Source organism: Trachemys scripta, chromosome 23 (genome assembly GCF_013100865.1).
Source record: "Trachemys scripta elegans isolate TJP31775 chromosome 23, CAS_Tse_1.0, whole genome shotgun sequence".
NCBI lineage: Eukaryota > Metazoa > Chordata > Testudines > Emydidae > Trachemys > Trachemys scripta.
The window spans coordinates 3,296,217-3,312,934 of record NC_048320.1 but is presented as its reverse complement, the minus strand read 5'-3'; the positions used below and the strand labels follow the sequence as shown (position 1 = coordinate 3,312,934).

Sequence of the window (16,718 nt, the reverse complement as noted above, 5' to 3'; positions counted from 1 at the left end):
AAAAACGGATCAACATTCTTGCAATGCAGCAGCCATGAGTAATTTTTATCTATCCTGACATTAAAACTAACAAAACTCATCGAAACATGCATAGCAAGCCAGCGTACTACTAAACAGATAGTCAGTCAGTCTATGGTGTGAGACAGTTTTTGTATCTTAGGGCTTGTCTACACAGGGGGGTGCACACTGCATTACACAAGCTGCAGGAATAGTGTGCATACTGGATGGTATACCCTCTGTCAATGCACATCCTTGTGTACACACAGAGGCAGTTTGCTGCAAACCAGGGGTATTCCAGGCTCCTTTGCTTTGCTACCGAGCAGCGTGCATGCTGGGATTTTTCTCACTGTGCATTGTGGGATACATAGTGGAAGCCAGGCTAGTTCCAAATTTTAAATAATCCCATGATTCATCTGTCTCCATACTTCCTTTAGGGGTGGGCTAGCACCATATTCGAACTGCTGTTGGCCAGCATGGATCCAACAATGCTCCGCATTGCTATGCTGCAAATGTGCAGAGGCTGTTTGAGCTGTATGTCAGCACTCAAAGCCAGAGGAGTTCGGCTTTGGACTTCCCCAGCTGCATCACCAAGCAGACGATGTGGCAGCAGCTCCTCCAGCGGCTAGAGGATCTTTAGCAACGGTAGAAGCAGGACGAGGAAGAGGAGGAACACACGGAGCAGTTGACAACAGAGAACCTGTTCCTGGAGGAGCTTCACCATGTGCAGCGCTGTCTCTGGGCTTGGGAAACCAACGCAGATTAGTGGGAAAGGATTGTTCTTCACACCAGCAGTGCCAAGAGAATTTCAGGATTGGGAACGCAACCTTTCTAGAGATATCTGCTGAACTGACTAGCACCTACAGCAGCCGCCTACCAATGTGCAGTGCCTCATAGCAATGGAGAAGTAGGTCACAACTGCCATCTGGAAACTGGCCACCCATGAATGCTATTGGTCCATTGCAAATGAACTCAGCATGGAGAGATCGACAGTTGGCCACTGTCAGGCAGGTGTGTGATGCCATGAAAAAGGTACCGTCGCACCAGGTTATAAAGCTTGGTAAAGCTCAGTGTTATTTGTGATTTTGCACATGTAGGATTCCCAAACTGTAATGGGACAACTGATGGGACCCATGTGCCTAGCATTTGCCCCTCCCCACCCTTAAGGCACAGAATTCATAAACAGAAAGGGGTTTTTCTCCATCGTGCTCCTGGATTTGTAGACCACCGTGGCAGGTTCACAGATATAAATGCAGAGTGGTCTGGAAGAGTCTACCATGCTAGGATCTTTCGGAATTCAGCTCTATTTACATTAACGGAGAAAGGACTGTTGCCTCCAGGATAACTATACCATTAATGATGTGGACAGGCCTCCATAACAAACCCGCCCCTGCAGAGAGGGGCACCGCGCAGGACGGTCAGTGGGAGCCTGCAGCAGAGCAAGAAGGAGACAGCTGGCCGGGCGCAGCAACCAGCGCAGCCGAGGGACGGAGCCGTTGGGGGAGGCAGGACACAGTCCTGAGCTCAGGTGAGCTTCGCCCTCCAATGCCTGGAGCAAGGGAAAGTGAAACTAAACCCCGCAGCACGATGGAGGGGAAAGGGCTGGTGCAGGTGCCGCTTCCAAACACCTACTCCCTCTCCCCCTCCAATGGCACTGTGCCAATGCGGGGAGCCGGCCCTGATTCCCAGGGAGATCCTCACCTGCTCCCTGTGAGAGCCCGGTTCTGCCCTCCTTGCCCCTGGGTCCCCTGGAGGGCAAAGTACTCAGAGACTGGGAACGTTTAGAGACCCTGAGAGCTGGGGGCATTCTCAGCCTCCTCCTTGTTCATAGGTTCCCCCGGGCCAGAAAGGACCGTTGTGATCATCTCCTCTGACCCCCTTGTATTAATTCTAATGAACAATGCCACATTATGCAGTATTCATTTTTGAAAGTTTGTAATAAGCGATGCTCCAGGGGGAGAGGAGGGGAAAGCGGGGGGCACAAGGTGGAAGTTTCAGCTAGGGCACAAAATATCCTTGCACCGGTCCTGGATGGAGTAAGCAGTTAGATTTGCTAATGAAGTATCTAACCCACATTATTATGGGCAAGAGATTGAACGGAACTTAAAATGTCAGATTCAGATCTATGTTGCCTGGGAACAGGGGAGAACGGGAGAAGAAAGACAGCCGGGACTTTCTCCTGATACTTACTCAACTTACAATTAAATTAAGCTGCCTATGCTTCCTCCTCCCCTGTACTATGCCACTTCCCCCCCAAAGCGTACTACGATTGGTGCACCTTGGAAGGCTTACCTGTTTTTCTCCAGTCTGCCCGAACTCCCAGGCCAAATCCTAACTGCTCGCAGCAACTTAAAACCTAATTCTGCAGGGCCGGCACTTCCCTTTAGGCGACCTAGGTGGTCGCCTAGGGTGCCAGATTTGGGGGGGGCAGCATTTTGCCACCCTCGGCGGCGGGGGGTCCTTCCGCGCTCTGGGTCTTCGGTGGCAATTCTGCGGCGGGTCCTTCACTCACTCCGGGACCCGCCGCCGAAGTGCCCCGAAGACCAGGAGCGCGGAAGGACCCCTCCGCCGCAGAATTGCCGACAATGACCGGGAGCGCGGAAGGACCCCGCCGAGGGCGCCAAAAACCCTGGCCCGCTCCTGTAATGAGATCTGCTAACACAGACCCTTACACCTGAAAAGATTCCCACTGAAGACAATAGGACAGCATATAGGTGTTTAGAATCTGATATAATGGATCCCACTACAGGACTGGAACCTCTGTTTATAACCTCTTGATGGAAGAACCTTTCCTTACCTATGGATGGGACAACACATTGTTAAATACTAGAGGCTGCAAAGGCTCTAAACCGCCAGTCCTTGCCAACACTCACCTTCCCACTTCATCCCCAATCTGCATCTGAAGTCATCCAAATGTGTGTGTTTAGCATTTCCACAGATCAGGCCTCCTATGTGCCTCAATGTGGATTTAGATGCCTAAATTTAGTTTGAAAATCTTGGCTTACAAACCAGATTCTTTTTAACTGCCCCCAATTTTGAAGCCCTATTAATTTGTGAGAGCTGTCTTCCCCAGACATATACTGTAGGAGTATGCCTTTGACAGGTGATCCCAAAATTAGTCAGAAAAACTACCTGGCTGAACAGAAAGCAAACTCCTAATAATCAACCTTAACAATGGGTTTGTAATCAGAGTTTCTTGACACTAATTCCCTGGTCCTGATGGGGATGGTGTGAAACATTTTGTGCCACTGCTGAAACTAGGAACAATTCATTCTTGCCCTTGAACCATGCATGCACCAGCCTTTTTTGCCCCAAGTTTGCACAATAGAAAAAGAGCAGATGAGGGGGAAAATATTGCCCCCAAAAAAATGACTTTTCAATGTTCAGTGTTCAATTTAACATCTGTGGCGAGCAGGCTCAAAGCCCCATACGTGCACATACTGCACAATGCACCAGTATAACAAAAGGCTTTTCAAGAATAGACTAAGCATCAGCTGGATTCATGAATATGTGCTATGGTGACTGGGGCTATTTAAATAAACAACAGATATTTTAGACTGACATTTGCCAAAATATTGCCATTCACAAAGCCCTGGGCTCCAGCAATCCACATACGCTGATACATTACATCAGTCCATGGCACCAAAAGAATCCCAGCACCAGTATGCAGAGGTATTAGACATTGGTAATATTCACAGCTAACCATGTAGTTACCTAGACCATAATCTAACTAGGAAATACATTTGTGCTTCCTGAAGAAACTCATGTGGAGCAAACAGCAGGTTATTTTATGATATTGCTGTATTTATCTTGACATATTTTGTATCAATAGGTCATGTCAAGAAACCTCATCTTCAACCATTATGATGTTTGGACAGGACATTTTCAGACATGAAATCAAACTCTTAGAGTGATGGGGGATCAGAAGGCTTGCATCCAGATAACAGAAGGACTTCTAGCCAAGGCGAAAAGGTACCAGGTATATTCAGGGTATAAGTGAAATATAAGAACTAATTAATCACACAGGGCCTACAGGCCCTCAGGAGGCCTGCAAGATATTTAGCTTAGCCAAATTAGGCCTTAGTATTTAGGATAAATTAAATTAATAATAAGCCTCTGAGCTTGTGTTAATGTTTGTGTTATGCTTGTGTTTGGATAACAATGAGATCAGCAGACATCACAAGATGACTGCTGGTAGCCTTCATGAAATATTAGAGACTTCCTTCAGGTAACTGCCGGTTACTATGGTGATAAAGTGAAGTAAGTATTAATGAGTATAAGGAGAACTAATGAGTTAGCCTGTGAAAAATGAGGCACCCCAGAAATAGTGTGGAAGTTCAAGTAAGTAAAAGGAGTTAAAACCTTCATAAATATGTATGATGTTCAATGGGCATGAGCATACCACATTATAAAAGCTGTATCCCGGCCTGTGCGCATGGGCAGAGGGGACACCAGTATGACAACCACTGGTGGTGATTATAGTGCGGCGAAGGATGACTGTGACGACTAATACTTTGGATTTTTCCACAGGCACGGTGTGACTAACGCAAATGCTTTACGTTCTGTATCGGCCAGTCTCTCCTTTACCAGATTGCAATGTGTACTGTTGTTTGGTTGGCTAATAAAAGAACTATTCTAGAAAAAGCATTATGTATTCTTTCGTGCCCCACGGGCACTCTACTGTAGTCAGTCTTGGGGGCTGAACTCTCAGATTAAAGTAGGTGTAAACCCTCACCTCGGAGTGAGTAATTGGTGAAAGTACCCGTAACTATAGATAAGGCTTCAGGCTGAAGATCTGGCATGCTTCAACTCAGTTCAGCTTTAGTCTGTAAACCATATAAAGAATCAGCTTTGATAAGTTTATGTTAAGCGCTTGACCTACCATCTATGTCTTGTCCAATGGAGAGGCCAGCCCATTTTCTCTGTAAAAAAAACAAAAACAAAAGTTGCAGAGACAACCATTCACCAGAATTACAGATACCAGCTCACAGGAGAGCCTACTTCCTCACGGTGAGCTTTAGGAAACACGGGAAGCCCAGTTTGAACAGCAAAGCAGATAGAATAAAACCAGGGCTATCGATTAATCACAGTTAACTCACGTGATTAACGCAAAAAAATTAATGGCGATTAAAAAAATTAATTGTGATTAATCGCACTGAAACAATAGAATATCAATTGAAATGTATTAAATATTTTTGGATGTTTTTCTTCATTTTCAAATATATTGATTTCAATTACAACACAGAATACAAAGTGTACAGTGCTCACTTTATATTATTTTTATTACAAATATTTGCACTGTAAAAATGATAAACGAAACTATTTTTCAGTTCACCTTATACAAGTACTGTAAAGCAATCTCTTTATCATAAAAGTGCAACTTACAAATGTAGGAGTTTTTTGTTACATAACTGGACTCAAACAAAATAATGTAAAACTTTAGAGCCTACAAGTCCGGTCAGTCCTACTTCTTGTTCTGCCAATAACTAAGAGAAACAAGTTTTTTTACATTTATGGCAGATAATGCTGCCCTGTTCTTAATTACGTCACCTGAAAGTGAGAACAGGTGTTTGCATGGCACTGTTGTAGCTGGCGTTGCAAGATATTTACGAGCCAGACGCACTAAAGATTCATAGGCCTCTTCATGCTTTGGCCATCGTTCCAGAGGACATGCTTCCATGCTGATGACACTCGTTAAAAAAAAAAAAATGCATTAATTAAGTTAGTGACTGAACTCCTTGGGGGAGAATTATATGTCTCCTGCTCCGTTTTACCCACATTCTGCCATATATTTCAGGTTATAGCAGTCTCGAATGATGACCCAGCATATGTTGTTTGTTTTAAGAACACTTCACTGCAAATTTGACAAATGCAAAGAAGATACCAATGTGAAATTTCTAAAGATAGCTACAGCACTCAACCCAAAAAGTAAGAATCTGAAGTGTCTTCCAAAATTTGAGAAGGATGAGGCGTGGAGCATTCTTTCAGAAGTCTTAAAAGAGCAACACTCTGACGCAGAAACTACAGAACCCAAACCACCAAAAAAGAAAATCAACTTTCTGCTGGTGGCATCTGACTCAGATGATGAAAATGAACATGCTTCAGTTCGCACTGTTTTGGATCGTTATCGAGCAGAACCCGTCATCAGCATGGACGCGTGTCCTCTGGAATGGTGGTTGAAGCATCAAGGGACATATGAATCATCAGTGCATCTGGCATGCAAATATCTTGCGATGCTAGCTAAAACAGTGCCATGCAAATGCCTGTTCTAATTTTCAAGTGACATTGTAATCAAGAAGCAGACAGCATTATCTTCTGCAAATATAAACAAACTTGTTTGTCTGAGCAACTGGCTGAACAAGGACTTGTAAGCTCTAAAGTTTTACACTGTTTTATTTTTGAATGCAGGTTTTTATTGTACATAATTCTACATTCGTAAGTTCAACTTTCATGATAAAGAGATTGCCCTACAGTACTTGTAGGTGAATTGAAAAACACTATTTCTTTTCATATGCATCTGAAGAAGTGGGCAGTAGCCCACGAAAGCTTATGCTCTAATAAATTTGTTAGTCTCTAAGGTGCCACAAGTACTCCTGTTTTTTTTGCGGATACAGACTAACACAGCTGCTACTCTGAAAACTATTTCTTTTGTTTTTTACAGTGCAAATATTTGTAATCAAAAATAAATATAAAGTGAACACTGTACAGTTTGTATTCTATATTGTAATTGAAATCAATATTTGAAAATTTAGAAAACATCCAAAAATATTTAAATGGTATTCTATTAATTTTTAATCACGCGATTAATCACAATTTATTAAATCGAAATTGTTTTAATCACACAATTAATCGCAATTTTTTAAATCACTTGACAGCCCTAAACAAAATCTAACAAAATACTTAATAAGAGGTTAAAAAGAAAGCAACAATGACAAAACCCTTACAGAATGTCATCGTTTTTCCATTTGATGGCTTTGACTGTACTGTAACCAAGTTCTGTGAAACCATCCAGGTTTAATCCCACAGAGAATAGTTACAACAGCTCTTTAAGACAGAAATGATTAAGTGTAGCCTTCTTAACAAAAGTGAGCTCATGACTCCAGCACATCCCTGATGATGAAAGAAACCGTATGGGATATTTTTCCTGCTATTCAGTTCAGCCCACTGCTCAAGCACACACACTGTCTGAAGGTTAAAGGGGAGATGTATCTCAACAGGCAGAAAAAAGTATGCTACACTTTATGCTCATTTTAAATGGGTGATTGTGTGAGAACTCTCATTGGGGAACATATTTATAATGCATTGTATTATAGCTTATGTTCTTTTGAGATCTTTCAGTGAACGAGAAATTAGGTATTATAAAAAAAGATATTTAAGTGAATTTCAGTAGGTCTAAAGCAGGGATCAGCAATCTTTGGCACACGGCTCGCCAGGGTAAGCACCCTGGCGGGCCAGGCCGGTTTGTTTACCGGACGTGTCCGCGGGTTTGGCCAATCGTGGCTCCCACTGGCCGCAGTTCGCCGCTCCAGGCCAAAGGGGGCTGCAGGAAGCCGCAGCCAGCACGTCCCTCGGCCCACGCTGCTTCCTGCAGCCCCCATTGGCCTGGGACGGCGAACCACAGCCAGTGGGAGCCGCAATCGGCCGAACCTGCGGACGCGGCAGGTAAACAAACTGGCCCAGCCCACCAGGGGGCTTACCCTAGCGGGCCATGGGCCAAAGGTTGCCGATCCCTGGTCTAAAGGATTCTTACAGAACAGGACCCTATGAGGAGGAATGGACAAGTGGTTCAGTGTACTCTGAGTGAAATTCTATGGCCTGTGGTACACAGTGAGACTAGAATGCTGATGATCACAACAGCCCTTTTCTTGGGGTCAATGTTTTGTTAATAGAATTTAACTTCTTGATATGGGTCTGGATTGTGGTTTGGATTACAGAAGTCACTATACTTTCACCATTGCATACCAAAGCTAAACATTTCTCATTCCAGTGACCAAATCATTCTTGACCATAAATCTCTTTACAGATTGGCAGCCAATTCAGCCTTTTTAGTTCCCAATTTCTTGGGCAGAATTATTAAGATCCACAACAAAAATATTACTGACTGATGAAATGTCTAATGTTATTCATTAGCTGGCCCTTTCAAAAAACGCATTACGTATAGTTACGTTCTTGAATTTCATTGTCTAGTCATACAGGGGTCTGTCCCTCTTTTGATGCATATGCAATTTCCATAACATTAGGAGTTACAAACAAAGCATACTCCAATGTTGACTGTTGCTACTTTCTTGGAAAATAGTGCTATTGAATTAAATAATCGCTAGACACTACTTTAGCAAGGTAAAATGTCAAGTAATTGTTCGCAAGAATGATAACCTGATCGCCTAGGCCCAGAAACCAATGGAGAGTATCATATGTATAATGCAGGCTGCAATGAAATTTATCAGAAATTACTCAATTGAAAACATTCATTCATCAGCATTTGTAGCAGATCTTTTCAGCAAGATGAAACAAACTAAACTGAAAAGAAAATTCCTATTTACATTTACTCCTCAGCACTGCAGGCATTTCCCTAGTTGCATTTTAAGATAAAAGTCTCTCAGCAGCTATATTTCAAAGCAGGTTCTGCTTTATTCACTTGGTGAAATGTATGTTGGCATGGCAGCACCTACTGGAATCTTGAATTTGATATACATATTGCAACCCACCGCTGCCAAGCATCTTATACTTTTAATTATTTTCCAGACTCCAGTGATAGAAGACGTATATGGAGCATCAGTAGGAACGGATTATGTTTTTCCCCGATTAAGACATAATGGAACATATGACAACAGTACAAAAATCCATACACCCACTCACCTGGACAAGCAGATATTAACTTTTTCATCAGCATGGTAAGGGTGAGAAATTCATTTTTGTGCATACACTGATATATTTATGACATCTGAGGCTAACGTACTGCAGAGAATAGGAGATGAACCAGAAGAACTGAATGATTTAATAGATCTTTTCTTGCTCTCACATTTAGATTCTATAACCGAGGACAATAATAAGCAGCTACAATGTAGGTTCGCTGCACCTATCTCAGAGTAGGCCAAATCCCCGGATAAGCTGATACTAATGAAACAGAAAGCATTTCTGGAGAAATGTTGACAAACATGTTTTCTTTCATCATTTGAATGTGCTGAATCTGAAGATGTTTACCAAGCTGACTTCTGAACTTTAAGGCTAACATTTGTAACTTAAAAAAAATAAATAGACAGTAAAGGAGAGGTACTAAATATGGAATATGTTCCTAATTTGGAATACTGTGCTATCAGAAAATGCAGGGAACAATCACTGGTCACCTGATGATATGCACTTGAATTTTGTTGGTTTTGCAGTAAGGACAACATTTAGTAGTTAGTTTACTCAATCTTTTTCATTGTTGTATGTAGTGTTGTTGTAGCCATGTCGGTCCCAGTATATTAGAGAGACAAGGTGGGCGAGGTAATTTCTTTTATTGGGCCAACTTCTGTTGGTGAGAGAGACAAGCTTTCAAGCTTACACAGAGCTCTTCTTCAGGTCTGGAAAACTTACTCAGTGTCACAGCTAAATACAAGATGGAAGAGACTGCGTAGCATAACACATTTCAAGCGACCACTTCACTGACCGTCAGTGATACTGTTTCCTATATTGCTGGGAGCAGCAAGAAAACTGCTTGGACAATATTCATGGAGAAACATGTACTCCCAAGAAACTGGGGGAAGGATGATCTACAGAATGATCATCTCAGCAGAAAAAACCATCTGCAACATGTACAGTTTATCTGATGAGGAGGGCTGCGACAAGGGCCGGGTGATATTGTTCTCCAAGTGTTGACACCAGAGGCACTGCCCCCAGCAAGTGATGCACTACGCTGCACTCAAAGAGCTCACTTGCAAGTTACGGAGTGTAGGCAGGCAAATTGCAACAATCCCACACTACCCTCACTAGAGAATATGGGTTGGACCAAACATAATGGAGAAATGGTACCCAAGTTAATGCCAATAGAGCCAATCCCTGACAGCTGTGCAGAAATTGTTACCTGTGGATGTATCAAAGAATGCATATCACAATACCATAGCTGCAGAAATATCACATTGGCCTGTAAATGTAAGGGGTGTGTCGGCACATGTAGGAACTGTTAAATTATGCTTGTCTAGCAATGTGCAAGATATACAGTGACTCTTTGTAGTAGAATAAAACTAGAACATTTACTAATTTTTCAAATTTTACATATTTTTTTAATTCCAATTTAGGTGGTGAAATATTCAAAATTCAGCTTGATAAATATTTTCAGATTCAGCACATTCAAATTGTGAAAAATAATTTGTTTACCTGCTTTTCCCCAAAAATGCCTCTTACATTTTATTTTACAGAAAATGTGCCCAGTCTATCAGAAAAGTCTCTTGAAATTCTGATTGCAAAAGCCCACACTTGCAGCATTAATTCACACTACTTGTATTTATCCACAGGGTTTTTTTCCCATTGAAATTGTTAACTTTAAAAAACTGACATGATACAAATGCCTTCTTTTGTTTAAAAGCCTTTCACCTGCTTCCTAGCGGAAAAGTGAGACCACACAATACCTGGGGTAGGCTGAACGCGATGCTGCCAGGAACAACAGATGAATGGGTTCTCAACGTGAAAATGTATCTGTGGTTTGGAGAAGTCCTCACAACTACATGCCTAGAAGAGAAAAAGCAGCATTTTATTTTGATTCCAATGTTATGAGAAATCATGTGTAACAATTCTTAGATTTCATTCAACTTCTGTGATGGAAAAACTAAGGCACCAGAGACTGTCAGTATATAATGCCTGCATCTGTAACTTTCACTCTATGCATCCGAAGAAGTGAGGTTTTTACTCACGAAAGCTCATGCCCAAATAAATCTGTTAGTCTTTAAGGTGCCACCAGACTCCTTGTTGTTAATGTAAGCAGGAGGATGCCTGTACAGAGCTGCACTGAAGTCACTGACTTCCATCAGGCTCCACATGGGTGAGGATCCCTTTGAGACTGAGGAAAGGAAATCTGCACAACACTTTCAAAAGATGAGCCTGGGAGCTTAAATTCATCACTCTGCTAGACACTGAAAAACATGGACTGAATAGACACAATGGTTTTATGGCTTATTACAACAATCTATAACAGGGGAGGCCAAACTTACTGACCCGCTGAGCTGAATATGACAATCTTCAGACGTTCGAGAGCTTTGGCCCCTCAGGAGGAGCCTGCCGGGGCTTGGGGTTTCAGCCCTGCTTCTGCTGAAGCCCCAAGCCCCAGAAGGCGTGGCCCACAGGGCTGAAGCCCCAAGACTCTCCTCCCCACCGGGCAGAAGCCCCTACCTCACCGACCTGCTGAAAGGCAGAGGTTCCAAGCTCCCCACACCCCCCGTCTAGTAGGTGGAAAATGGGGGGGCTCCTCGAGCTGTACTTTAACTGTAAAAGAGCCGCATGCGGCATTGTTTAGCCATCCTGATCTATAACCCACTAACCACCACCCCCAACTGCCTTCCCCCATTCCCAGGACTGGATGGGTGTTAATGGGCCACTTCACCTTGAATGGTCTCTTGAAATATGTGCTAACTAGGTATGCTAAACAATCTGTTCCACCTCCTATTTAGCTGTGACACTACCTTTCCCAGACCTGAAGAAGAGCTCAGTGTAGCTCAAAAGCCTCTCTCTCTCCCCTCCCTCCAACAGAAGTTGGTCCAATGAAAGACAATGTTTTCACCCCTCCGCTCATAGAGAGCCGAGACACCTTGTCACCAGAGACGAGTGGGGTACCTGCTGATAGTGGAGGGGCACAATTTAAAGGTTCGCCTCCCCCCCCCCATAGCTTGAGTCATGCCCCCCCACTTACCCTCAGCGGCCTCTCCCTGCAGCTCCCAGCTTTTTGCTGCTGCCTCTCCCCATGTCGCAGATCGCCAGCTCCAGGAGCTGCCACACAGGGCAGGGGGCTGGCCAGCAAACCCTGGCAGAAATCTGGGGGAGGGGAACATGGCCCCCCCATGAGTTGCCTCTGCTTATCACGCTAAAGCTCCTTGATCTCAATTATGTTTAATGTCAACTTATTCTTACAGTAACTTTGTGTAAGCATCCATATACTGTCATTCATTGATAGCATCCATGATTTAGTTAGCTTTTTAAAATAAGGAACCGTAGTACTTAACCACTGGCACAGCTTGGCAAGAAAGGATTCCAAAACGCACTGTAAAAGTTTTAGCATTATAAATGGAAAAGTTTCCCCACTTTATTCCTACACCTTAGCGGGTGAAATGGTAATTTGGAGATCTTTGAATGGCCTAAGCAGCTTTTAGTTTGAATTTGATAAAACAGCAGAGGATCCAAGATTAAAACCATTTTTTAAAACCATAAGAATTTTAGCGATCCCCTGGGGAACTTTCCCCAAGAGTAGGAGGGTGTCCCAAAGAATAGAAGTGTTCCCTCCTCACACACTTCACACCACCAGGCCTTTGTGATGTCCTCCCTGAAGCTGGCTATCTGTACATATTTATTGTTTTCAAAGTGATTTGGGATCCCCCAGGATGGAACGTACAACAGAAATGTAAGTTATTACCACTGTCTAATAATAAATACTTTGTAAAGTGCTTTAAGATCCTGTGATCCAATGCACTGTATCAGTGCAAAGATGAGACTCATGCTAACTTCTACAGATGTCAAAACTAAAGGCATGGAGAGGAAGTGACTTGTCCCAAGATGTGTCAGTGAATCAGCTGGGAATAGATCCAAGGTCTGATTCCCAGTCACATGTCTGAAGGTGATTTCATGAAGGAATCTGAATATCATGTCCACATATATGTGCATATGATAATGTGAACATTAAAAGGAAGCCAATTATAAGCTACACGTCCAATAAATTCTCCCTTGCCGTTAGTCAAACCTAGAATAGAATGGTAAGTACTAATTTTAAAAGAACAGAAGAGGACAGGTGATTATTGTCATATGCACTTTACTGCAAGGCAGCAATATGGATGGCCTGGCTAAGTTTATAGCCTACAGCTCTGGTTTGATACTGAAATACTTTTTTACACTTCCGGTGTATATACTTTTAAGAGCATTTTGCAGTTTCTTTCCATAACCAATACACACGCTAGTTCCTATGTAAACCTTAATTCTACAAAACAAGCAAACTTCCCAGAATTCTTTTTATAGCAGAATGTCCAGGGCTTTTTTTGGTTACAACACATCTACAGTTGTTGTTTTCTGCATACTTTCATAACTGATAGAAGGTTGCAACCTAGTAGTTACTATTACTTACACACAGCCATAAATGAACACAGTTGGCTCTTACAGGTCTAACGCTTAGGCTCTACCATTATTTAATTCTGCAAACATTAGGGGAAGGTGCTAGTTTTTAAAATGCAAGAGGCAAGGATTTCAGATTAAATACTCACAGTTTGGCATCGCATTTTTTGTAATGCCACGTCACTTTATTACTAGCATCTGCTTGAAAAAGCGACACATGCATAAGTCCATGGGGCTAATATTTAAACACAAAAAAGAAGCTTACAAGAAGTGGAAAATTGGACAGATGACTAGGGAGGAGTATACAAATATTGCTAGAGCATACAGGGGTATAGTCAGGAAGGCCAGAACACAAGTAGAGTTGCAGCTAGCAAGATATGTGAAGGGTAACAAGAAGGGTTTCTACAGGTATGTTAGCAACAAGAAGAAAGTCAAGGAAAGTGTGGGACCCTTACTGAATGGGGGAGGCAACCTAGTGACAGAGGATGTGGAAAACATTGAAGTACTGAATGCTTTTTTTTGCCTCGATCTTCACAGACAAGTTCAGCTCCCAGACTGCCGCACTGGGCAACACAGTATGGGGAGGAGGTGAGCAGCCCTCAGTGGTGAAAGAACAGATGAAGGACTATTTAGAAAATCTGGACATGCACAAGTCCATGGGGCTGGATGCAATGCGTACAAGGGTGCTGAGGGAATTGGCTGATGTGATTGCAGCGCTATTGGCCATTAACTTTGAAAACTCATGGCGATCGTGAGAGGTCCTCGATGATTGGAAAAAGAAAAATATAGTGCCTGTATTTTAAAAAGGGGAGAAAGAGAACCCAGGGAACTACAGACTAGTTAGTCTCACTTCAGTCCCCGGCAAAATCCTGGAGCAGGTCCTCAAGGAATCTATTTTGAAGCACCCTGGAGGAGAGGAAAGTGATCAGGAACAGTCAACATGGATTCACCAAGGGCAAGTCATGTCTGACCAACCTGATTGCCTTCTATGGGTATGTCTACACTACGAAATTAGTTCGAATTTATAGAAGCCAGTTTTATTGAAATCGGTTGTATACAGCCGATTGTGTGTGTCCACACAATAAAATGCTCTAGGTGCTCTAGTCGGCGGACCGCGTCCACAGTACGAGGCTAGCGTCGACTTCCGGAGCATTGCACTATGGGTAGCTATCCCACAGCTATCCCACAGTTCCCGCAGTCTCTGCCGCCCCTTGGAATTCTGGGTTGAGATCCCAATGCCCGGATGATGCAAAACTGTGTCGCGGGCGGTTCTGGGTACATGTCATCAGGCCCCTCCCTCCCCCGTCACAGCAACGGCAGACAATAGATTCGCGCCTTTTTACCTGGGTTACCTGTGCAGACAACATGGAGCCCGCTCAGCTCAGCTGAGCTCACCGTCACCATATGTCCTCTGGGTGCCGGCAGACGTGTGACTGCATTGCTACACAGCAGCAGCTGCTAACTGCCTTTTGGCGGTAGACGGTGCAGTAGACTGGTAGCCTTCATCGGCGATCTGGGTGCTGGCAGCCGTGGGGCTTGCCTTTTGGCAGTAAATGGTGTATTACGACTGTTAGCCATCCTATTACAAGTCGGGTCATCGTACGTTAGCAGAGTCTTCCCTGAGCAGCCGATTGTGCAATAGGCCTGAAGACCATCGTCATACACCGCCCCGTATTTGCTGCCAAGCACCCAGAAAGATGCCGAGGGCTATCAGTCACGCTGCACCGTCGTCTTAAGGTGTAAAAAAATAGATTTGCTCTGTATTCATTTGCTTCCCCCTCCCTCCGTCAAATCAACGGCCTGCTAAACCCAGGGTTTTCAGTTTAATCTTTGGGGGGGACCAGTCTGTGACAGTTGTTTGTGTCTCTCCCTGATGCACAGCCACCGTTCTTTATTTTAATTCCCTGTGCCTGTACGCCATGTCGTCACTCGGCCCCCCTCCCTCCTTCCCTTAGTCCGTCAGATACTACGTTTGCGCCACAGCTCAGAGAGCCGAGAAGCGGTTCGCGCCTTTTCTTTGAATTCTGGGTTGAGATCCCAATGCCCGGATGATGCAAAACAGTGTCGCAGGCGGTGCTGGGTACATGTCGTCAGGCCCCTCCCCCCTCGTCACAGCAACGGCAGACAATACATTCGCGCCTTTTTACCTGGGTTACCTGTGCAGACAACATACCACGGCAAGCATGGAGCCCGCTCAGCTCAGCTGAGCTCACCTTCACCATATGTCCTCTGGGTGCCGGCAGACGTGGGACTGCATTGCTACACAGCAGCAGCTGCTAACTGCCTTTTGGCGGTAGACGGTGTAGCATGAGTGATAGCCGTGGGGCTGGCAGCCGTAGGGCTGCATTGCACCAGCCCCTTGCAGGCGATGGTATATTATGACTGGTACCCGTCATCGTCATACTGGTATGGCTGTCAATCATGGCCACCTGGGCAGACATGCTACTGTTTTGATGATGATGGTTACCAGTCGTAATATACTATTTTCTGCCAATTGCCCAGTATTGTCTGCTAAGCACCCAGAAGAGGCCGAGGGCGATGCTGGGTGCTGGCGGACGTGGGACTGGCAGACGTGGGGCTGCATTGCTACACAGCAGCAGCCCCTTGCCTTTTGGCAGATGATGGTATATTATGATTGGTACCCATCGTCGTCATACTGGTATGGCTGTCACTCATACTGCACCGTCGGCTGCCACCTTAAGATGTAAAAAATAGATTTGTTCTGTGTTCATTTGCTTCCCCTTCCTCCGTGAAATCAACGGCCTGCTAAGCCCAGGGTTTCCAGTTTAATCTTTGGGGGGACCATTCTGTGTGACAGTTGTTTGTGTTTCTCCCTGTTCCTGTACCTGTACGCCATGTCGTCACTCGCCCTCCCTCCCTCCCGCCCTCCTTCTCCTGGTCCATCAGATACTACTTTCGCGCCTTTTTTCTGACCAGGCGCCATAGCTAGCACTGGGATCATGGAGCCCGCTCAGATCACCGCGGCAATTATGAGCACTATGAACACCACGCGCATTGTCCTGGAGTATATGCAGAGCCAGAACATGCCAAGGCGAAACCCGGACCAGGCGAGGAGGCGATTGCAGCGCGGCGACGAGAGTGATGAGGAAATTGACATGGACATAGACCTCTCACAAGGCACAGGCCCCAGCAATGTGGAAATCATGGTGTCACTGGGGCAGGTTGATGCCGTGGAACGCCGATTCTGGGCCCGGGAAACAAGCACAGACTGGTGGGATCGCATCGTGCTGCAGGTATGGGACAATTCCCAGTGGCTGCGAAACTTTCGCATGCGTAAGGCCACTTTCATGGAACTTTGTGACTTGCTTTCCCCTGCCCTGAAACGCCAGGATACCAAGATGAGAGCAGCCCTCACAGTTGAGAAGCGAGTGGCGACAGCCCTGTGGAAGCTTGCAACGCCAGACAGCTACCGG

General features: G+C 44.5%; 1 protein-coding gene across 2 annotated transcripts in view; it reads right to left on the bottom strand.

The window, feature by feature from the left end:
* The window catches only part of NSF (N-ethylmaleimide sensitive factor, vesicle fusing ATPase), a 159,709-nt gene that overhangs the window by 105,332 nt on the left and 37,659 nt on the right, over positions 1–16,718 (bottom strand). For both annotated transcript variants that reach the window (XM_034755726.1, XM_034755727.1), the window contains exons 3-4: positions 10,605–10,704; positions 4,880–4,919 (exon numbers count right to left, since the gene is read on the bottom strand). In XM_034755726.1, the coding sequence (XP_034611617.1) occupies positions 4,880–4,919; positions 10,605–10,704 (140 nt within the window). The remainder of the gene's footprint in view (positions 1–4,879; positions 4,920–10,604; positions 10,705–16,718) is intronic.